Here is a 24,271-nt window from a genome sequence, read left to right as displayed (position 1 = left end):
TGTGCTATATTTTTCTATGTTCTATGTTCTAAAGATGTTGACAGACTTACCGAGTTTCTCCAACCTTGCTGAATTTATTCCTATCATCGACTTTTTAAAATAGCTTTCTTTTCATACTTTGCAGATCTTCTTTATATTTGATTTCAATTAGGGTGACACAGTGGCTCAAGAGTTTGTACTGCTGCATCCCAGTTACAGGGATCCTGGTTCAATTCCATCACTGAGTGACTGTCTGTGTGGAGTTTGCACATTCTCCCCATGTCTGTGTGAGTATCCTCTGGGTGCTCTAGTTTCCTCTCACAATCCAAAAGATATGTAGGTTCGGCTAAATTCCCCTTAATATCCAGGGATATGTAGGCTAGATGGATTAACCACAGAAAATGCAGGGTAATGGGGATAGGATCTGGATGGGATGCTCCTCAGAGGATTGATGCGTACTTGATGGGCTGAATGGGCTGCTTCCACACTGTAGGGATTCTCAGATAATTACATTGAAATTTAAGTTAAGCACTACAAAATTCTCACTAATTCGTATTAACTTCTGACTTTCGAATCTCAGTAAACATATTGAACATCATAGAATTATTCAGCATATTAAAAGACAATTTGGTCGACTGTGCCTTTGGCAGTTCTTTGAAAAATATTACCCATTGGTTTCACTTTTACCTTGCAATCCTGTCAATTTCTCACATTTAAGCACATTCTCAATTTGTTTTTGAAAGTTACTGTGGAATTTGCTTCTGAAAACATAACAGGCGCTGCGTTGAAGGTCATAACAACTAGAGATGCTAGGGTCTTAAAGGTTAAGAGTAGATTTACTAGACCTGTACAAAATTAAACACAAATAGAAATTACACTGGAATTTGGCAGAGTAGGTAGGGAAGGAAATACTGTTTTCACTGGCAGGTGGGTCGAAAACTAGAGAACAAGGATTTAAGATAATTGGCAATAAATCCAGTGGGGATTTTCTTTTTATTTTGGCTCTAGTTCCTGTCTGGTTAGATTGAGGTTTCTCTGTGCTAATTAAGGTACTGTCAACAATTTGACTACCTTTGTTTAAAGGTAAAAAAATATATCCTGACAGAATTTGCTTATCTACCCATTGGAAAAATGAAATTCTGTTTCAAGTGTCACAACAGAGGTGTGACAGACAGGAAGAGTGACATGTTTTCCCAATAGCATTCCTCTTGATGAGCCCTAGGGGACTTCATACAAGTCATTTGTGATACATTATTTATCATCAGGGTTACTTATGGAATAAGTCAATTTGTGTTTTCGTTGCAGACAATTGTCAGGGTGCAAGTGATATTTTCAGATGAATTTTCTTGATTTAAAGGGTTCAGCAATGACTCTCTGGTGACTCATAGGTCAGAAGGTTCCAGGTTCAAGTCCCACAAACTCAAGAACAAGACCCAAGATGACACTGAACTATTTGACTGAGGGATTCCATCACAACTAAGCTGAGGGTTGGATTTTGCTTTCCTTTTCCAACCTCCACCACTGAATGTTTATAATGGAGTAGGTAAAGAGCTCGTAAAATTCAGAGACTGGCAAGGAAGTGTTCTCACTCATTATTTTTTTCTGCTGTGCAGACCTCCAAGATCCATATGTGGCAGCAGCTCCCAAGTAGCGTTGGGACATCGAACCAGCATATGTGGAACCTTCCAGCAGCTGCACAGTTACAGAACGATGCCACTGTACAGCTACAGGAAATATGGATGACAAGTCCACCTTCTGCCCACCCTTTGCCAATCTGTCCGTATAATGCAGAAATTGGGTTGGTGCTAACACTGGTAGCCCCCACACCATTTTTAAACACTCAGTCGAGCTTCCTGTTGTGTAAGGGGATGAAGAGCCTGGAGCAATCCTGTGGTAATGTCACAAAGTGGCAAATAACTGGTTATAAATATCACAGTGTGGGCACAGCTGGTACTTTCTGAATGGAGCATGTGGCAAGGCATACTAAAATGTCAGAGGAGACTCAATTGGCCATATGGCCTACTTCCCCTCCTACATCTTATTGTTTAATGGTCTTAATGTGTGATTCTCAAGAACAGACACAGACATGAGCAATCAGAGTCGTTCAGCACAGAAACAGACCCTTCAGTCTAACTTGTCCATGCTGACCAGATATCCAAAATTAATCTAGTCCCATTCAGAAGATAAATAAGATATTATATAACTATAAGTCAGAACCTCGTGTATGTTTATCATGTATAATATTAGTTAGTACAAAATACAATAAATAGTGTTGCCTTCTCATCAAGTCTGGACGCAAGCTCATAGTGTGGTACCAATCATATGACAACGCTTGATACCCACCAACAATATTCAACCAATAAAAATATTGCATTCAAGACAATGGATTCAATTGTTAAGATGCCTATACCATAACAATTAGCATGGGAATTGACAGTTTCCTTAAAGTATGAATACTTAAAAGGGAGGAGAAAGGCAACAAACTTGGTGGATTGCCCTGTGTGTGTTATCCTCCTCCTGCTCCTCCCTAACCAACCCAAACCCACCACTCCCTCGACTGTCCCAATCCACCAAAACTAAGGGAGTCACTTGACTTCATGAAATTGCATTTGCAGTGTTGGCAGCGCCCTCTGTTCAGTGTTGCTCAGATTCTGGAGCTGCAGGCCAATTTGGTTGCCCAATCATTCTCGAGAACAGGAATCCCTTGCATTGAGGGGCAGAAGTCCCACATCATGTGCTTTCAACTCACAGTCTGGCTCCAGGGCGGGCTTCTTTCAGGTGCAATGGCTGCTGGCCAACTCTTGCAACAGCAGGAGTGGGCAACTGGACTGCCTGACATCCAGCCCTAAGTTAATTAAATGCTGTCTTTCAAATTAAATGTTGCACCAAGACCCAGTCCAACCTTTGACGTAAATTAAAATACGCCATTGCACTGCTTCAAAGGAGAGCAGCAGAATTCTCTCCAGTGTTGCAATCAAAACTCATAACCAGCAAATACTACTTAAAACCACATTCAGAGAATCAGCACAGTTCTGTTTTGGGTACCAAGCTGTCTGCAAATGATGTACATTCCAACAGTGATCACCCTCCAAAAGCCTGACATTGATTGGACAGTGCTTTGATATATCCTGAGGGCTTGAACGGTGCTATGTAAATGCAAGATTTCTTTATGTTAGTGCGTATGTCGTTTGATTAAAAGGAACATATGGGTAGCTATTGTATTGCATAATTTGGTGGAAATGCTAGAGATATTGCTTGTAAATTAAGAAAAATGAAGCAAATAATTTATGGTACAAAAATATACAAACACATAACACTTAAGAGTAGGACTAAGCTATTTGGCCCATTGCACCCACTCCATCAATAAATAAGATCATGGCTGATCTGACTGTAGTCTCCAATTCACTTTTCTGCCTGCCTCCATAATTCTGGATACATCTGTTGATTAAAATTACATCCAAACAGTCTCAAATATATTCAATGACCCAGTCCACACTACTCTCTGAGGAAGAGAATTCTAATCACTATCAGCCATTTGAGAGAACAAAAAAAAAACTCCTCATCTCATTCTTAAATGGGAGATCCCAAGGAAGTAAAGCCTTTCTAAGCTATGTTCTAGGGAATGCAGTGGTCAGTCAGTGAGGAGGATTGGACACTGTTTGTTACAGAAAGGAGCATGGATCCAGGCTGTGTTGCAAGCCTGGTGTCAGCTTTAGAATATCTGCTCAGAGCTGAAGAGGAATTTTCAGTGGGAAGGGGATGATCATGGTCCATGAAGCTACCAACAAGATAAACAGGACAAAGAAGGAGATTCTGTGCAGTCAGTAGGTAGTGATAGATGCCAAATTAAGACACAGAACCTCAAAAGTCATGATTTGGTGCACTACTATTGAAATCATGAGTACATTGGCATAGAACAAATCAGCTTGGAAAGACAAATGTGTGGTTTAAAGACTGGTATAGCAAACAAAATCGGAAATTGTTCAGAGACTCAGCGGGTCTGAAAGCATCTATGGGGAGAAAGCACAATTAATGTTTCATATCTAGTGGTTTAAAAGGAATCTGGATAGATATATAAATAGGAAGGGTTTAGACGGATATGGGACAATTGCTGGCAAGTGGGACTAGATTAATTTAGGATATTTGGTTGACATGGATGAGTTGGACCGAAGGGTCTGTTACCACACTGTGCAGTTGTATGACTCTAAACCCTCCTTCAGAACCCTTGTGGGAGTGTTATACAGGCCCCTGACAGTAAGCACACGATTGGAGCATATTTACTTGGTCTAACTGTGTTGATTTTCTATCTCTTTAATAATAGATGCTGGTATTTTCACTGTGACAGACGTAAGACTAGCAAGCCTGCTGTTTCGTGCTTTTGGACACTTTCCTTGAACTACGTTTGTAATTTTCCAATCTGCCAGTAGGGAAAATTAATTAGGAATTGAATTTTTTTTTAAATGAACAAGAAGTTAAAATTAGAAGTTCAACTATTGTAGAATTTTTTTAATACAGTGAATGAATGTGAAATACATTATATAATGTAATGAAACATATTAATATATACTGATTGGATTGCTGTAGTAGTCTCAGCAATAACAAAAAAAATCCTTGGGGTTGGAATGATAGGATTAAAGCAATGTAGAACATCCCATATCATGAAAAATAAAAAACACTGCCAAATTAATTCAAATAATTCATTATTAATGAGTAAAATCATTAAACATAATGCAATCAAAGCAGTTTTTGAAGGTCATTTAATATAAAAATTATTTGTCATATCTCATTCAATAAATGATCATTGAAAATCAGTACTTTCTTGAACAGTGCACTTGTTCCAGTAGGCGTCTAACCCATTATTCATCCAATTTTACTTGACTATGCCTGAATCAGATAATTTAGTTAAATATTTAGCATATTACATGTCATTGTATATTAATCATAATTCTAAAATAACTACTTAACAAATTTCACTGAAATATTACATGTTAAAACTATTTTGTATAGAATTTAATTCAGTTAAATACATAATTAATTTCATGTTACTTAGTGTGTTATTAATATGGTCAACCAACTGATTTAACTTAGGAAAAATCAAAAACATGACTTTTAAAGTTAACTGGAAGGCAAAAAATGCTTGGAATGTATTTGAACCTGACTATTAAATTATTGTAATCACAAAGCTTTATCAGCACCATGATTATGAAAAATGTTGAGCAAGGGGAGGCATGGTGACTTAGTGGTTAGCACTGCTGCCTCACAGCACCAGGGTCCCAGGTTTGATTCCAGCCTTGGGCTACTGTCTGTGTGGAGTTTGCACATTCTCCCCGTGTCTGCGTGGGTTTCCTTCGGCTGCTCCGGCTTCCTCCAGTTGAATTGGCCATGCTAAATTGCCCATAGTGCTAGGTGTATTAGTCAGAGGGAAATGGGTCTGGGTGGGCTCCTCTTTAGAGGGTCGGTGTGGACTGGTTGGGCCGAAGGGCCTGTTTCCGCACTGTAGGTAATCTAATCTAATCAAAAACAAATTTCCATTGAAAAATAGAAAGAAATATTTAGTAATTACTCAGAAACTGCTCCTGCTCAGATAACTGGGGTTTGGGTTCAATTTTGACTGTGCTGTAAGGATTATGAACCTTATACAACTCAATCTAGTAACAGAACCATGTTGATCCTCAGAGACATCATTTATCATAGGGCAGATATTAATTTTTATCTCCTGTGTCAATGAATTACAGGCATTCATTTTACTCTCAAAGCACGACCACCAAATTCTGGTTCTGCAGTGCACTTCCTCCAGGGACTTGTCTAAATTGCTCAGACCGCTTTGTGAGAAACTGAGATAATTAATCATTGATAGAGTATATTATAGGGAATACGACTGAGGAGAGACCGAGAGACATGACAATGAATGCGACAGTCAACTGTTGACATTTTAACAAGCCACAGCTCCACATGAGGATATTCATTTCTCTGGAAAATGAAGGTCACGACACATGTACCCACAGCAGGATAGAGAGATTGTCACAATTGTACTCAATTCCTCTCTGGCACTTAGGACAGAATTGCACAGTAATTCTGTCATTGTTTCCTATTTGGCAATTATCAACTCTTGAAGTGAACATTTCAAAAAACCAGGATTGGTTATCATATTTTGAAATCCTATTTCAGTATCAGCAATGTACAAAGTTCCACCATCAACATCCCCCAATAAAGAAAAGCTCTTCGATCTTGTCACCCCACTCTAATTGAAAACTGTTTTCATGCTTGATCCCAGAGGTAATGGGTGAGATAGGGTTATATGATATACACAGAACTCAGACAGTAAAACAGGCCATCCATGCTTACGAGGTGCTACCGTTTTTAAATATATATACACATAGAATCATAGAGTTATACAGCATGGAAAAAAGACTCCTCAGTCCAAGTAGTCCAGCTGACCATGTTTCCAAATTAAATTAGTCCCACTTGTCTGCACTTGGCCCATATCCCTCCAAATATTCTCCTATTCATTTACTTATCCAAATATCTTTTAAATGTTGTCATTGTACCTACATCCATCATTTCATCTGGCAGTTCATTCCACCCATGAATCACTCTCTGCATAAAAATGTTGCCTCTCATGTCCTTTTTAAAACTTTCTGCTCTCACCATAAAAATATGTCATCTAGTTTGAACTTCGCCACCCGAGGGGAAAAGATCCCTGCTATTCACTTTTATCTATGTCCTTCATGATTGGGGCACTGCAGTTTATGTTGCATACTTACTTCTTCACTCCCTGGAAAGACCCGCCATACTTCTATTCCTTTCAATTCAGAAAGAAAGAATGAATGATGGTGGGGGAATGGATAGTTCTGAAGGATTCATGAGATGAAGACTAAGTATTCTATTGATTTTTTGATCAAGTAGATCAAAATGAGGTAACAGTTTTGTACAACAGTGAGTGGTAGTTGTTCTGATTCAGAGCTCAATAAAGTTTGCACATTGAGGAATGAAGCAAATATTATGGTAGAGATTAAAGGTATAATGTTGGTTTTGCAGTGATATGCCGACCTACGTGTTTTCCCTGGGCTAGGTGGCCATTTGGGTTACGACCCAATGAAGTTGCACTGCACCCTTCATTCATGCCCCGCAGGGAGCTTTCTGTACTTAAGACTGGAAAGTTTTCCATCCAGTCCATTTTCCGATGAAAATGTTCTAGTTGACACATACAAATGTCTGATAAACAGGAGATTAGCATTGCTCTTTTGATGTGAAGGGCAGTGCTTGTCACTGGCCACTTGGGTGTTTTCCTAGCTTCCTGGTGGTGGAAATTGAATAAAGATTCATACACCTTGTGTCTCTCACTGTGTCTCACACCTGCACACACACACCATGGGTGCTGGGGAAAAAATAAGCACTACAAAAAAAACAGTAGTGTCACTGGCCACTCGGGTGTTTTCCTAGAGAAAGAAAAAGAGAAAGAAAAAAAAAATGTCTGATGGGCTTGACGGGGCACAGACTGAGTTTGTTTTTCCCCTGGGCTGGGGAATCTAGAACATGGCGTCATAGCCTCAAGACAAGTGGCTGACCAATGAGAACGTGAATGTGCAGAATTGTTTTTTCTACAAGCGATTATGAATCTTTGAAATTGACTATGTTTAGGGTGAAGACCAATAGAATCTTGATATGTTAGGGAATCAAGGGATTTTGAGAGTGAACAGGGAGCATGAGGTTGAAGCCACAATCATATTGCACAGACTCAATGGACATATTCTGGATTAGTGGTGCTGGAAGAGCACAGCAGTTCAGGCAGCATCCAAGGAGCAGCAAAATCAACGTTTCGGGCAAAAGCCCTGCGTCGATTTTGCTGCTTCTTGGATGCTGCCTGAACTGCTGTGCTCTTCCAGCACCACTAATCTAGAATCTGGTTTCCAGCATCTGCAGTCATTGCTTTTACCTCAATGGACCATATGGTCTACTCCTGTCCCTATTTCTTATGTGCTGTGTTCATATTAGATACATTTATAACTCTAAGGCTGTCACAACATATCTTATCACATTTGTAGTTTCAATGTTAAGACATGGACAAATTTTTAAATTTGCAATTACGTATCTAAGTAGTGATGGTGCCAATGCAATGCTAGTTAATCTGCTTGCATTGTTCACATGACAAAGCATTTCACTGCGCCTCAGTACATGTAACAATAAATTCAATTCAAATATATATCCCAGTGATTGGCTGATTGAATCAAGCGTGTCCCTCTGTATTTTTCCAAATAGGCAGAGTTCAAACCATGCTCAACCACCTTTTACTTGCAAAACTCAAAGCAAAACATCTACTGTTAAGTGTGATTCCAAGAGGTACCCAAATTGGACAGCACTTGCTGAATAACCCAAAGTAGGATAATAGCTACACTAATAATTAATTTATAATAATCAGTTCAGCTTTCAATGTGGTTCATATACACTTAATAAAAGTGACACGTTAATAGACAAGGATTTGTGATGGCAGACAAAGAAATAAGTTCAAGACTTCAGCTTATTTGAATTACATGGGACTCTATATTTCTCCATTGCTTTCTCCATGGTGACAATTTGTCGAGCTAGAGTTGACTTCCTAACCAAGCGAGATTCTTTTCTCCTGTGGCATGAATTGTTCTTTTTGTTTGAAATTTGAGATTCTTTCATTAGTTCTGAGGCATGGAAGTTTTGACAACATGTCTTTCCCTCCAGTAATACATTTAAAAGAGTTATTGTCATTCCAGCAAAATACAATAAGCTGCACTTATTTTCTCAAATTAAAGTCTAACTTACCATTTATCATTATCAGCGTCACAGTTGCAGTCATAGTTTGTATCTAAACAGTCCCCTGTCAATCCACAGGCACATTTTTGAACTCCTGGCGATGAACCGCCCCAGTAAACTTGCTTTTCATTGGCTCCCCCGATCCACCATGTGAATGGTACACCATCTGAGGGAAATACAGTAACAGCCACTATTAGGCACATTGTGGACTGAAAGTTTTGTTAAGCATTTGCTTCAAGTCATTTTAAAAAGCTAGTTATTCTAAAGATTATTGTGATTTTATCTCTTTTCCAAATCAAAATAGGAAAGTGAAATAACTTGAGAAAAGCCCTCTGACCAGCTTAAACATTAAATTAGCAGAAACAATACAAGGCCACCTCAAGAAATAATTTGATACAGTATTGGTATAACTTCACAGTCTCTCTAATTTTGATGCATGATGAAACTTCTAGAAAATACTTCAAACCATTTTGTAGGCTTTTAGTGCTGTGAAGGAGCCAAGCCAAAATCACCATTTTAAAACTCGCAAGCATTCAGTTGCTGTTGAGTAGACCTCTGAATAAATGTTAACCACTTCCCATGAGAATGATGAACAGCAGCAAAAGCTCAGTGTTGCTCAAACGTCTTTTTTTGTGAAAATGAAAGTGACTATGATATGAGTTCTGTCATTTATAAATATTTTAACATCATTTATTTTAGAGTTTGGATTTTTAGCAAGTGGCATGTGAATTTGGTCCACGTCTTGAATGGATTTAATGATTACCTTGTAAGTTTCTGGGAACCAATGTGGATTTTTTTTAAACACACGGTATAAGAGAGAGAGAGAGAGACTCTGTGGAGTGCAATTTTTTTTTAATTGGGTGAGTTATACAAACAAACAACATAAACAGTGGAGAGTGTCAGATTTGCGTTAGAAGTTCCCAGATTTTGTTTTGCAGGTGGTAACAGTCATATCTGAAAGAAAGCCATTCGTCAGTCTCCCCACATCAGAACCCCTCCCTTTCAGGAGTTCCTGTGGTCCAACTACTCAAGAGATTATGGATCATTCTCAGCACTCTTCAAAGATCGGCACGGTGGTTAGTATTGCTGCCTCACGGCACCAGGGTCCCAGGTTCTTTTCCAGCCTCAGCCGATTGTCTGTGTGGAGTTTGCACATTCTCCCCTTGTCTGCGTGGGTTTCCTCCCACAGTCCAAAGATGTGCAGGTCAGTGAATTGGCCATGCTAAATTGTCCATAGTGTTAGGTGCTTTAGTCAGAGAGAAATAAGTGCGGGTGGGTTAATCTTCGGAGGGCCGTGTGGAATTGTTGGGCTGAAGGGCTTGTTTCCACACTGTAGGGAATCTAACCTAATCGGGAAAACTATCGCAGAGGCAAGTCTGCCAATAATGCATTAAAACCGAACAAACTACAGGTGCTGTAAATCTGAGACAAACATAGAAATTGCTAGAAAAGCTCAGCAGATCTGGTAACATCTGTGCAGAGAAATCAGAGTTAATATTTCTGGTCCAGTGATCCTTCCTCAGGACTCAATCCAAAATGTTAGCTTTGAATTCTCTGCACAGATGCTGCCTGACTGGTTAAGCTTTTCCAGCAATTTCTATGCTTCTTTCTGCCAACAGTTCACTATGAGAAACCTGCCATTATCATTATCCTCATCACACTACATATGCAAGAAATAATGTTTTGAAAAGAGTTCATCCATGGAACGTTTATTGCTCATCCTTACTTTTGCTTCTCTTTTACATTCAACCATATTCCATATTTTCAGAACTGCACTGTCATAACCTGTGGCAGGTTTCTGCCAAAGCCAACCTACTGGCATTCGGAACTGTCTAAGGATTTTAATATTGGTTAATCAAACCAACCAGATTAGAAGATACCTGTGAAGTGCAAACTGAATTCTTAGTTTCTAATGGGAGCAGGCATGAATGCAGCCAAACACAGAAATTGTAACCTTGGCCATTCACCCACAGATGGAATGGGATGGGGTTGGGGGAATTGGGGCGACCTTCCTGTGAACTACAGATAGGCAATTAATGCACTTCAGGTTAACTGTCTAAAACAGTTTCCTGTAAGCACCAGGGGACAGTTCTTCTACCCTGAGGCAACCTTCGAGGGGCAGCGCTGGGGGCGTATGTGGGAGAGAACAATACAGTCTCAGAGACCCTTGCTGTTTGCCTGAGTACAGCTGGAAATGAAGGGCATCCTGCATATGAGTTTCTCTACTCTCCCATTCCCAACTTCCAGCAATAATGCCCTGGCTGCAAAAGCCTTACAGAAATAGAGTCCTAAAGACAGCACAGCAGAAGGTCATTCGGCCCATTGAGTTGGTGCTGGTCAAAAACATTCAATTAACCAATCTAATCCCAGCACTTATTCCATTTTGAATTTGAAATTTGAAGAGACGATGGCTCCATCTTGGGGGATTCTCTCTCTCTCATCAGTTAAAAAGACAGCACTAAAACTGGGATACGTGTTTGTCATATCGGTACCAATTTTCAGGTATCAGTTAAATCAGTTAGTGTCATTTCCAAGTTTATTTTTGCTTCTATAATGAAAAGCCTCCTAGTTATCCTCCATCTACCCATTATTCTTAATTAGACGTCAAGCCTGTCCTCTGGCTATTAATGAACCAGTGTGGGTTCATTAGCTATATTTCTGACTCACACATACAGTGCAGGCTCCCCACTCCTCCCATTCAAATATCATGTTAGGCTGTGAAAGCATATTGCGAGCATTCTGTCTTCTCTCTCAGTGGTGAGATCAATTCAAAGATTTTTTTTAAAAAATTGTTCCTTTTACATATGGACGTATGAACAAGGAACAAAATAGGCCACCTGACCCTTCAAGCCTCCTTCACTATGCAATAAGATCACAGCTGATTGGATTTCAACCTCAACTCGACTTTCCTGCCTATCTCCAATAAAACTTTTATCTCCTTGATAATCATTCTACCTCTGACTTGAGAAGCATGTAAAAATTCTGCATCCACTGCCTTTTGAGGAAGGGAGCTTCAAAGACCCACAACCTTTTGAGACAAAAGAAATGTCTCTGTATTAAGTGGCCACTTATTTTTCAACTAAGTTACTTTCTTAGCTCTATATTTTCCCAAAAGAGGAACATCCTTTCCATATCCAGCTGCTGTAGTCCCCTCATGATCTTATATGATTCAAATAAGTCACTTTGGATTATTCTAAACTGCAGGGAATGCAGACCCAGCCTGTCTAGCCTTCCCTCATATGCCAATCCACTCATTCCAGGTATTGTTTTGATCCAGTCTGGAATCAACCTGCTGGAATATTCCCCATCAGAATCTAAGAACATTAGCCTGGCTGCAGTGACTTATGCACAAATGCCATGTTGTACTAAATCTAGAGATACCAGGGGATCTTGGTTTGATTCTTTATTTGTGCAGAGCAAACTCAGCTTGGAACAAAATGACAATAGGAGCACTGCACTTAGTTTTAATACCTATTGTGACCACAAAGAGGGAAAATTAACAATGTAATAAGGATGAGTTGTAAAATCCTTCCATCCAGCTAGCTTGAGATGCAACACTTTCACAGAGATACTTGCAGACAGTTGAAATATTTTTCATGTATACAATGTGCATAGTTCTTCACAGATCCAAAAACATTTGTCAATCTCAGACTAGCAGTTGCAGAATCTGAGCAATGGTACAGATGATGAGAAATGCCAACAGACAGAAGACAAAGAGCTTTGCTTGAAGATAGTGGTTGTGTTTCTTCCAACATGTGGGACTGTAAGTGTTGCGATTATAGCCACTACAAGCTTGGAATTAGGGTAGTTTGCTGCTGCCATCCTCTTTTCTTACCTTGATTTAACAGCCCATTTGGTTAACAGTGAGAGAGGAAAGTCTTAACACAAAGACAATTTCTTGTCTGAAACATGGTGTAATTTGTTGCAAAATAGCAATCAGTATGAGGCAGACATTATTACTAACACTGAGGCGGCATGGTGGCTCAGTGGTTAGCATTGCTACCTCACAGTGCCAAGGACCTGTGTTCGATTCCAGATTTAGGAGACTGCCTGTGTGGAGTTTGCACATTCTCCCCATGTTTTGTGTGGGTTTTCTCTGTGTACTCTGGTTTCCTCCCACAATTCAAAGATGTGTAGGCTCAGTGGATTGGCCATTGGAAATGTAGAATTAAGGGTATGGGGGTGGGATGCTCTTCAGAGGGTTGGTGTGGGCTGAATGGCCTGCTTCCACACTGTAGGAAGACTATTGCAAGCCATTTGAATAAGGGTCTTCACCATACAAGGTCCTTAGAGGATCTAAATATTGTCCTTATAATTTTACAGTTCCTGATGCTGTCATCAATTAGGTGGAGCTCTCTCCAACTCTTTCAAACCTGTTGCTCTATATAACATAGAATCATTCATTTTTTCCAAATATTAAAGGTCTCCGATTATATTCATAGATGCTCACAATGCCCCAGGTTATTTCTCATTACATCCAGCTCGACGTTCCCTTCCAATTATATTCCCCACAGCCTGAGGACAAATGTCAGAGGTTTGAAGGTGACCTCAATAAAGATTCCTTACACTACTATGTTCTGGAGGTAAATTGGTGCATGGGTCAAGAATTGTACTGTCACTGCATTGTCACTTGAAACCAAAAATAAATCAGAAAAGTAAAAAAGTATCAACAAAGCAATATTCTAATTTTTTTGTAACTAAAGAAGTACTAATTCTCTTTTAATTTGAACATCTGTTCTGTGCATTAATTCAGCTTCTCATTATCAACTGAAGTAAAATCCTTTTGACTCAGTAATTTGTTTTAACTGGAAGTTGGGCATTGTTGAGAGATCCATCTACCTACCTGTCCTTGAGAAGGTACTGGGATTCTACCTCTGGACTCATGACCATTCATGTTACAAAGATACTCCCACAATGTTGTGAAGGAGTGACACTGAAGGAACTGCAATAAAGGTTCAACTGAGGAAAACGTGTGACTCAGAGATGAATTTGGTGGCAATGTTGATCATGCACCGTGATCCTTGTTCTTTGAGGAGGAATTGAGGGCTCTGGCATCTGAGGTCTCAGCCATCAATGGTGGAGTAAAATGTAATCAAGAATGCTTAAAGAGACTAGACTAAAGGTTTGCAGGGGTTATGAAGACATTGTGTTCGACTGTTATGCACAGGGGAATCGATGGCCTAGTAGCATGATTGCTAGACTATTAATACAGAGACAAGAGTATGTTGCTGGAAAAAGCACAGCAGGTCAGGCAGCATCTGAGGAGCAGGAGAATCAATGTTTCAGGTATAAGCCCTGCATCGGGAATGAGGCTTGTGTGTTGGGGCTGAGAGATAAATGGGAGGGGGGGGGGGAGCGCTGGGTGGAAGATGGCTGAGAATGCATGCAATAGTTAGATAAAGGTGGGAGAGAAGGTGATAGATCGGCAGGGGGGGGGGGGGGGGGGGGAGATGAGAAAGATGATGGACAGATCAAGAGGGCAGTGCCGAGTTGGAGGCTTGGGACTGAGATAAGGTGAGGGGAGGAGAAATGAGGAAACTGGTGAAGTCCCATGTGGTTGCAGGGTCCCAAGGCAGAAGATGAGGCATTCTTCCTCCAGGCATCAGGTGGTTAAGTTTTGGTGAAGGAGGAAGCCCAGGACTTGCATGCCCTTGGTGAAGTGGGAGGGGGAGTTCAGCCACAGGGTGGTGTGGTTGGTTGCTGGTGTGCAAGAGATGCTCTCTGAAATGATCCGCAAGTTGGTGTCCTATCTCCCAGAAGTATAGGAGACCACATCAGGTACAGTGGATACAGTAGCTGACTATTGTGGAGGTTCAGGTAAATTTCTGTCAGATGTGCAAGAATTCTTTGTGGCCTTGGACAGAGGTGAGGGGGGTGGGGTGGGCATAGGTTTTGCACTTCCTGTGGTGGCAGGGGAAGGTGCTGGGAGTGGGGTGTGGGTTGGTAGGGGGTGTCAATCTGAGAAGTGAGTTGCAGAGGGAAATGTCTCCCTGAAACGCTAATGGTGTGGGGAGGGAAATATATCCCTAGTAGTGGAGTCTGTTTGTAGGTGGTAGAAGTGGTAGAGGGATGATATGATGCATACAGAGGTTGGTGGGGTTCCTTCCACATCCAACAGAAGGTTACCACCTGGCGGCTGAACACTTCAACTTATGCCTTATCGTCTGCCTTGTGACCCTGCAACCACACGGGTTTAATGTGGATTTCACCAGTTTCCCCATTTCCTCTCCCCCCACCTTATCCCAGTCCCAAGTGTCCAACTTGACACTGCCCTCTTGACCTGTCCATCGTCCTTCCCATCTATCCACTCCACCCTCCTCTCCAACCTATCACCTTCTCCCCCACCTTCATCCACCTATTTGCACTCTCAGCTACCTTCCCCTCAACACCACCCCCTCCCATTTATCTTCCAGCCCGCCAGCCCACATGTCTAATTCCTGATGAAGGGTTTATGCCCAAAATATTGACTCTTCTGCTCCTCGGATGCTGCCTGACCAGCTGTGCTGTTCCACACTCTCGACTCTGATCTCCAGTATCTGCAGTGTTCACTTCCTCCTTCTCCCTGTTAACCTAGAGATCCAGATAAAGTTCTGGGGATCTGGGTTTGACTCTTGCCATTGCCGTTGGTGGAATTTGAATTCAATAAATGCCCTGATTAGGAATCTAGTGGCTACTTTAAGTCCATTGTCAACTGTTGGAAAAACCCATTTGGTTCATTAATGTCCTTCAGCGAAGGAAGTCTGTCATCCTTACCTGGTCTAACCTACATGTGACTCCAGACCCACAGCAATGTGGTTAACTCTCCACTGCCCTCTGGACAATTAGGGATGGGCAATAATGCTGCCTAGCCAGTGACACGCTCATCCCATGAATGATTAACGAAAGAATAGTAAGTTGTAGGAATAGAAAAAAAGCATGGAAGGGCTGAAATCAAAGATGAATTTTAAATCACCACATTGCAGGACCTTGAAGACTGGAATGAAATGTTAACAAAGTCCCATTAGTGAGTCTAGTTATTGTATGACATTATTCTAGTCAAATATCTAATAAGTTTCCAGAACGTGTCAGTTGAAGGGTCAATAATGGGAAGGCATAATTTTAAGTTAAAAGGCAGCAAATCTAGAGAGGATGTGAGGGCAAATATTTTCATCCAGAATATCTGGGAGGGTGATTGAGATACAACCTTTAAAAATTACTTGGACGATTACTTGAAGTGTCATAATATTTAAGGCTGTAAGCCGAGCGCTAGAAAGTCAGAGTAGCGTTGGTTTGGTGTATTTTAGGTGGTAGCATTCAATAAGCCAAAGGCCTCTGTATTGTATGATTATGTAATTCTATAATTTATCTACAGTGTGAAAGCACTTATTTGTATTGGAAATGGTTGGTATTTTAGGGGTATGTATTATCTGACCCCCACTCCGCAACAAAAAATCTGCAACACCCCAAACAGAAACCCTCACTCAATATCAGTAGGCATCCTGGCAGACCCAATGTGTGTGCATCTGTGTGTGTATATGTGTACATGTTTCTGTGTGGCTTATGTGTACATGTGCGTGCACACATGTATGTGTTTATGCATGTGTTCATGCATGTGGGGGTGTGTGTGCGTGTGGACACATGCATGCATCTGGATGCATTTGTGTATATGTGAGTGTGTGTGTGTTCATGCTTGTGTGTATATATGTATGTGGTGTGCACATGTCCAACTGAGTGTGTACCTATGTGTGTGCGTGTGTGTATGTGTGATCATGTGCATGTGCATGTGTGTACATGCATGCGTGCGTGTATGTATGTCTGTCAGTTTGTGAATGTGACCCTTTGTGTACAAAGAATCCTGAAAGAAGATTATTCTATCCACCTCTTTCTGTCTGACAGCAGCCTACATCATGAAAGTGACTGTGAGTCTGCCTTGATTCAGTCTTTCTCTTTAATTGGTCATTCTAGGATCTTAATAGGCCCAAGAGCACACAGGCTGCCCGGTGCCTCCCCCCTTCACCGTAATATGTGCAAGGAGAGTGGGCAAGTCATTTGTTCTATTTGACACCATTCCCCTGACAACCCTCACTGTGCCTTCAATTTTGACAGGCAGACTGTCTCAAAGACCTGAAGTCTTTTATGATATTTCCAAGTCCCTCTATAAGTGCAATTCTCACTTTGATCTTTTACAAGGTTCAGTATTTCGTAGCATGGCTTGAAATTATCATTCAAGCATGAATAATGAGGATTGGGCAAACTCATTAATCCCTTTGAGTGTGCTCCATTCATCTTTTTTGTTTAATTTTGTTAAATTTGAAGCACTCCCCCCCCCCCAAAAAAAAACAATGCATTTTATTGTAGTCTTTTACTTCACGCAAGGGATCTCTTCTCTGCACAGAAAGGTTAATGAGAGAGTGTAAAACAGCACACTATTTGCCCTAGTGGTATGGAGGAAATAAATAGATAAATAGATAGCAAGATCAAAGAGACTCACATCAAAGAATCGATTCGCTGTTGCTTATTATTTTGGATTAACATGCTACCTAGAAATGAGTAACATTCAAGATAACTTACACTTTTAGCATGAAGCAATTTTTAGTGTTCAGTGTTCTCATATTCTCAAAGCGAATTTAGCTAAGCCCACGCATTTCTCAATACAATTTGCAAATATTGTCTTCATGAAAGTAAAAGGAGTATAGTTTAAAACTTTGAAACAACTGTTAAAGATCAGGCAAAGGTAAAAACAACTAAAGAGAAAAAAAAGGATAGATTTCATTAAGTTTCACATGAAGTCCAAAAACACTCATTATATCTTTCTCACATTCCTATGATGTACCGTGAGCAGAAGAGAGAAAGGTAGGTGATCTGTTAATAAAACATCAACATGACTGATTTCCCCATGTTAGAATACTCAAATAAGAAGACTGTTAAAAAAAACTCAGGCACTCTAATTTTGAAAGAAGTTGAATGAGAAAAGGGGTGATTATTGCAGAAAGAAGATTAAATGGAATAGAAAATGCTAACTGCATCATTGCAGTAAAACATTAATATTTTTTATGTCAAAAACATTATTTTCTGATATAAAATCTCTTTGTATGTATACATTGTCACAAATGCAGTTCGGTTTCGTACAGTTGCATATCAAGCAAACAAACAAAACATTGGTCTTTGACCTCTATCCAAAAAAAAATGTTAAAATGTAATTGAAGAACAAGAGTTCATAATGATAAACTGGAAATGTAAGTTCGGGATTAACATCAGGAATCGCTTATAGTACCAGGAGTGTGATCGAAATTGAGGAGGAATTTTTCCAGAAGGAGACGGGAAATGTTGATGACTTTCCCTGATGGCAAGCTGGTGGGAATCCAGAGAAGGAAATATAAGGAGATGGCCAATTAAGGAGAGTGGACTGGCATTGCACTCTGGTAACTCTGTTGGAGCTCTGATTGGGTCAACGGTACTACAGTGCAACCTCATCAGTGCCAGCATGAGTTAGCTGCTGCTGAGGCAACTAGGAAAATGTCAAGGTATCTCCATTTTGATACAGAAGAAACAGTTTCAGTTCTTTCCCATGGTTAAACAAGGGAGTTCAAACATCTTACAAAGATCAGCAAGAACAGAGCTGATGATCCTGGAAGAGGCTTTAATGCACACAGCGAAAATAAATACTTAAGTACTTAATGTAACTCAAGATTAGAGTTGCTCACTCTTAAACAGGAAGAAATCTAATTCACAGAAAAGGATGAGAGGATGGTAAAAAAAAATCAATCGGTAGACTTCAGAGTAGATTTTTTGAAACCATTTACAGAACTGGAAAGGCAAAAAGCGGTGTATCATATAACACTAAGATCAGAAGGGAAACCGATATGCTTACATACAGCCAGAAAATTTCCACACATTTTACTTCCAAAGGTTAAGAGAGATTACCTTAATGGTCAGACAAGGAGACACTTCACCAGTAAATGAGCCAATAAATTAGAGTTCAGGAAAGGTATTGATTCCAATGTCAAACCATTCTGTAAAAATACATGTTGGTCTCACACAACAAAATAAAGCTGTGAAAGGAGAAGTTATTGTTATCAGTAGATGAAGATTTAAGGAAAGTCCTCATGTTCCCTAAATTCCACACCCACAGAGGAGTTCGGCAAATAATACAAACAGTCCAAGTTTCTCTCAACTTCCATTACACCATTTAGGACATTCTGTTTTAACAGGTTACTATTTGGGGTAACATCAATGCTGGAGAATTTTCAAAGAATACTGACAAATCTTTTAGAGGACTTGTACACCATTATTTGCCACATAGGTGACGTGTTCATTCATGGTGTTATGCGTCACTGAAAATCAAGTCCCTCTATACCTGGATTCAAAGGAGAAGTTAAAAACTTTATAAATGTGCACCAAAATCCCTGATTTGCCAATTGTTTTGACCCAAGTTGACAGAGAAAGGACAGTTCCTTCATTCTGAGAGGCCTAATAGGTTTTGCCCAAACATTCACATTCACAAGCTGTTCAGCTACCCGAGAACCAATCATTTAGCTGTTGGCAGGCAGAGGGCTTTATCATTGACAACTAGTCATTATTCTCCAGACCAATCAGCTACTGGTTTCTGGCTGAATCTTCCTTTCATATACACTCCTGGCTCCACTTCATCTGCAATAACCACCAACTGCTTGAGCAAGCAACAATGTAAACAGAACTTACAATGAGTAAGAGCTAACAAGCTTTTTCCTGAAATATTTGTTTTCAGCCCCATTCACACTCAAGCCAGAAAGACAAACACACGCAGTTAAAGGATAAATAAAAGAAAATAAGAAAGCTGGCCAGATTACTTAAATGGCTTTGATGTTGTGTTGCTTTACAGGCGAAGCTGTGGACTCGAGCTGTTTTTCTGGAACCACTGATCAGGGTCACCTTCTCCAATGATTTAAGTAAAAGTATTAATACTTTCAATTTAGCTATTTGAGCTTCCACAAGTTGGTGTGGGAGTTTTCAAATTTCCATGTTGCATTGTCAGCAGCCATAAGACCATAAGATGTAGGAGCAGAAATTAGACCATTCAGCCCATCGAGTCTGCTCTGCCATTTAATCCATGGGTGATAAGTCTGTCAACCCCATTCTCCTGCTTTCTCCCTGTAACCCTTGATCCCTTTGATATTCAAGAACTTATCTATCTCAATCTTAAACACACTCAATGAAGATCATCTCCACCAGAAACCACAGTTCAAATACAACTCCAACTTTGGTTCCACCCTGAGAGACCTACTGTCCTTTCCCAAGGCCTCAGTAATGATGCAACATCTGTTTGAACACTGGGCCTCTTTAGTCTTTGTGGAAACCAATTCCCTGGTACTGACTTCTATTAATAGACAACTTCTGCACTCTGTTTAAAGATAATGCTTTTTCTTGGGTCACTGTGTCTATAGGAACCTTCTTAATCAAGAATCAGCCTGTAATTAGCTTCCAGGCCTGGCCTCACAAACAAAACCTTGTTTTGTGTGTTCTTTTCTTACCACAAACTGTTTCAAAAAAGTTCCTAAGTCATCTGTAGCTCCAAACCAAAATTGACTTTTTAAAAAATGAAAAATCACTGAGGGTTCTAACTCCATGTCATTAGAAACTAAAAATCCATCAGTCTCTATCTGGAATTTACTTAATTGCAGAGCTTCTATCATACTCTTGGGTAGAGAATTCCAAAGGGTCAACATTCTGTAAATTAAAAGGTCCTTCCTCATCTTAGTTCTTTATAATCTTCTACACCACAGGCATCATTGCTGAATTAATTAAATTTTGAAATCTGGTCACCAAATGCAGCCACTAGCTCAGTTACCATTTGTTTCAACATTCCGGTGAGAATAACAACAGGTCATGAGGATTTGTCAAATGTCAATCCCATTCATTTCTCTGATACAATAGCTTTCACTAGTATGAATTTGTTTCAGTTCCACACTCCATAGAATCTGGGATTTTAATTATTTCAGCAAGTTTTCCTGTGTTAACCTCTGTGAACCACACACAAAATTCTTATTTAGCTTCTCTATCTTTTATCTACTTCTGAATATAAATTCCCCTCTCTGTCCCTGTAATGGATCTTGATATGTATTTTCTATTATTTTCCTTTTAACACACCCATAAAGGTGTTTGAAATCCATTTATGATGTTTCTTGCGATGTTATATTCAGGTTCTGTGCTCTTTTTCTTCATCAATTTCTGGATCCTCCTTTGTTAAATTCTAAAATTCTTCAAATGCTCAGGGTTACAGCTTATTTTAGCATATGTTAATCCTCCTCCTCAAAGACTATCTTTAACCTCCCTTGTTCACCATGTTTGTGTTTTATGTCATGCATTTTTGTCTTAAAATATACTTGCTGAAAACAAAGCGTCAATCTTTAAATACCAGCCATTCCCTATCCACCGTCAAACATCATAATATATTTTTAAAATCCACCACAACCCACTTCATCCTCATAGCTTCATAATTGTCCTTACCCACTTGTTTTGGATTGAATTAAATCTATTTCACTCTTTTTGAAAAATTCTAACATACCATGGTCTCTATTCTCTGAAGATTTTTTTTCACAGCAAGATTATTATCTAATCCTTTCTCATTGCATAATGTGTCCTAAATGTTTCCTCAACATATTGTTTCAGAAAATAATGTCAAACACGTTCCAAGAATTCCTCTTCCATAGCATTAACTTCACCCAATCTATAGGTAGATTGAAGACGTGCATTAATATTGCACGTCCCTCACTACTTGTATATCTAATTTCCTAATTCTACATTTTCATTATGGTTTGGTGACCTATAAACCATGCCCGTTAATTCTTACTGACCCTTCCTGTTTCTTAGCTCCAAACTCACAGATTGTATATCCTAGTCTTCCAATCAGAAATTCTCTCTTTCAATAATAAGCTGATCCCATCCCTTATTATCAGCATGGCCCTGCCTCCTTTTCCATTTTCTTTATCCCTTCTAAATATTGAATGATCTTGAATGATCTCTGACCTCACACCTTTAATGCATTGTCTGAGATGAGATGTCACCTTTTCTTTATAAAAAACTTTAAGTTATCTTGAGAATGTGACTTAAAATAAGTTCTGGGATTTACATATCAATGTACAGAAACCTGTCATGCATTTGAAAAGATGAAAGACTTAACAACAGTCTAAGTTTAAGTATATCATTTTACTTGCATGACACTGTAATCTTTTGCTATAAATTCTGTGTCTTGTGGTCCTGCTTTACAACCACCTAATGAAGGAGCAGCGCTCCAAAACTTAGTACAGTGGTGACTCCGGAATCCGAATGCCCTATTGTTCGAACAATTTGGAATCCGAACAATTATTTCGAGAAAATTTTGCCCTAAAATCCGAACACATTTTCAGAATCCGACACCACGTACCATTCAGGTCACACATTGTTTGTTCAGTTCGTTCTGGGAAGTAGTCGTGAAAGCATCTCTCGTGTGTTCATCACTAGTTTACTCGTGTTTTCACCTTGATTTGTGCTGTTTTTTTTAATTATCACCCTTGTGCATTAACCATGGCACCCAAGAAGAGCAGTGAAGCAAATAAGTGCATTCACCATTAGCACACCTCACTAAGGTAAATTAAGTTATTTTCATGTTAGTACATTTATTTCTTGCTTTTATTATTATTACTTGACATTTAGGTCATTTACTCATCTTATTTTACCTTAACCATGTGTATTTGCAGTTAAAAGTGTCTTGAAAATGTTTTATTTTTGGGTCCAGAAATGGATTAATTCACTTTCCATTATTTCTTATGGAACTTTTCGCGAACTTTTCGCAATCCGAACAGTCTCCTGGAACGAATTAAATTTGGATTCTGAGGCACGACTATTTCAGGATAAACCTGTTGGACTATAACCTGGTGTTGTGTGATTTTCAACCATTTGAGAAGCATCTGGATGAATACTATAAGTACGAGGGTATAGGAGGCTATGGACCAAATCCAATTAAATAGGATTAGTATAGTTTCATATTTGCTGATTTGAATAGACATGGTGGGCCATCAGACCTGTTTTCATACTGTATGACTCTATGTCTCCATGACTCTCAGATAGATTGAAGAAACTGACACTTTTCTCTCGGGAAGGAAGACTGAGCGGAGAGCTCATGGTGGTTTCCAAATCATGAGTGAGCTTAGATTAAGTAGGGTGAAACTGTTTCCACTTGTAAAAGAAATAAGAAAAAGAGAGAAAGATTTAAAGTGATTTGTGACAAGGCAATGGTGATGTGTGGGGGGAAAAAAATCACAGTGAATTGTCCAGGTATGGAATTTGCTGCCTGGAAGTGTAATGGAGGTAGATTCAATTGAGGCATTCAAGAGGGCATTGGATTTTTTTTTTGGATGGTAATCATGTGCAAGGATATAGGGAAAAGCAAGAGATTGACACTAGATAGTAGAACCGGTTCAGGCATGATTAACCTCCTTCAGCACTGTAATAACTGTGATTCTGCGATAGTAGTAGATTATGACTCAAATGTAGATAGAAGTGAAATCCTTCCATGGTCACAAATCAGAAGCAGTGATAAGATCATTGAAATAAATATTTGCCAGACCATGGGATTCCTGATAATGTGCTATCAGATAACAGCCTACAATTCTCAAACATAGAGTTTCAAAAGTTTACAGAATCATTTAGACTTTCTTACTTAAGTTAACCAAAGTTTTCTCGGGCTAATAGAGAAGCTGAGAGAGGCAAATGAAATGTAAAGGGATAATTGGAAAAGAATAGGGATTTTCAGCTTACACTCCTGAGTTCCAGGCCCTCACCCTTGCAGAATAGATTGGCTCTGTGTGAATTATAAACAGGAACAAAGTTACAAACAAGCATACATCTTCTTTCACATGCATTGACATCACAGGTAGAAGATACAAACTTAGAATAAGCGTGAGAAAGAGGTAACATCCTGCAGTACCAGATGAATCACTGTGCTAGAGTTCAGAGGGAAAAAATACTTAGCACATTTTCAACAGAGAGAACAGTTTTGAATCAGAAATCGATTGAGATTTTGAGAAAGAGTGGACGAATTACCATACCCAATATTTTACCACAGTCAGAAGAAATGTAAGAGCTTTGACCGCAATTGCGTAAGAAACTGAAAACTAGAAACCAGCAAATAAAAATGAAAGAAGAAACACTGAAGCAGATGATGCTGAAACATCTTCTAGATCCACTGGACCTTGTTCAACAGCATTCAGAGGACCAATGGCAGAACAAGAACAGTATATTCCCGACAAACAACAGAAGAATGAAATATCATATACTAGTGAAGACACCGCAATGCTGAGTGGTATAAGTAAATGTGTGAATCACATTAAGCCGAAAGAAAAGTGTGAACAAAAAGAAAACATGGAGAAGGAAAATAAAAATGATATATGTCAAGCAAGCAAAGGAAGTTAAATCCCCTACAAAATGTTTAAATCCTAATTATGTTCAGAATAGCTAGGAGGCTGAAACATTGGTTCTCCAAGAATGCCACAGATCATTGATGTCTGAACAG

The 24,271-nt window shown here is 39.5% G+C and overlaps 1 protein-coding gene across 2 annotated transcripts in view; it reads right to left on the bottom strand.

Moving 5' to 3' along the window:
• The window catches only part of LOC140482415 (contactin-associated protein-like 5), an 878,213-nt gene that overhangs the window by 324,573 nt on the left and 529,369 nt on the right, over window positions 1-24,271 (bottom strand). For both annotated transcript variants that reach the window (XM_072579896.1, XM_072579897.1), the window contains exon 14: window positions 8,773-8,929. In XM_072579896.1, coding sequence (XP_072435997.1) covers window positions 8,773-8,929 — 157 coding nt within the window. The remainder of the gene's footprint in view (window positions 1-8,772; window positions 8,930-24,271) is intronic.

Source organism: Chiloscyllium punctatum, chromosome 10, assembly GCF_047496795.1.
Source record: "Chiloscyllium punctatum isolate Juve2018m chromosome 10, sChiPun1.3, whole genome shotgun sequence".
NCBI classification, from domain to species: domain Eukaryota; kingdom Metazoa; phylum Chordata; class Chondrichthyes; order Orectolobiformes; family Hemiscylliidae; genus Chiloscyllium; species Chiloscyllium punctatum.
Note: the sequence above shows the minus strand (reverse complement) of the source record. Positions and strands in the feature narration are given on the sequence as shown.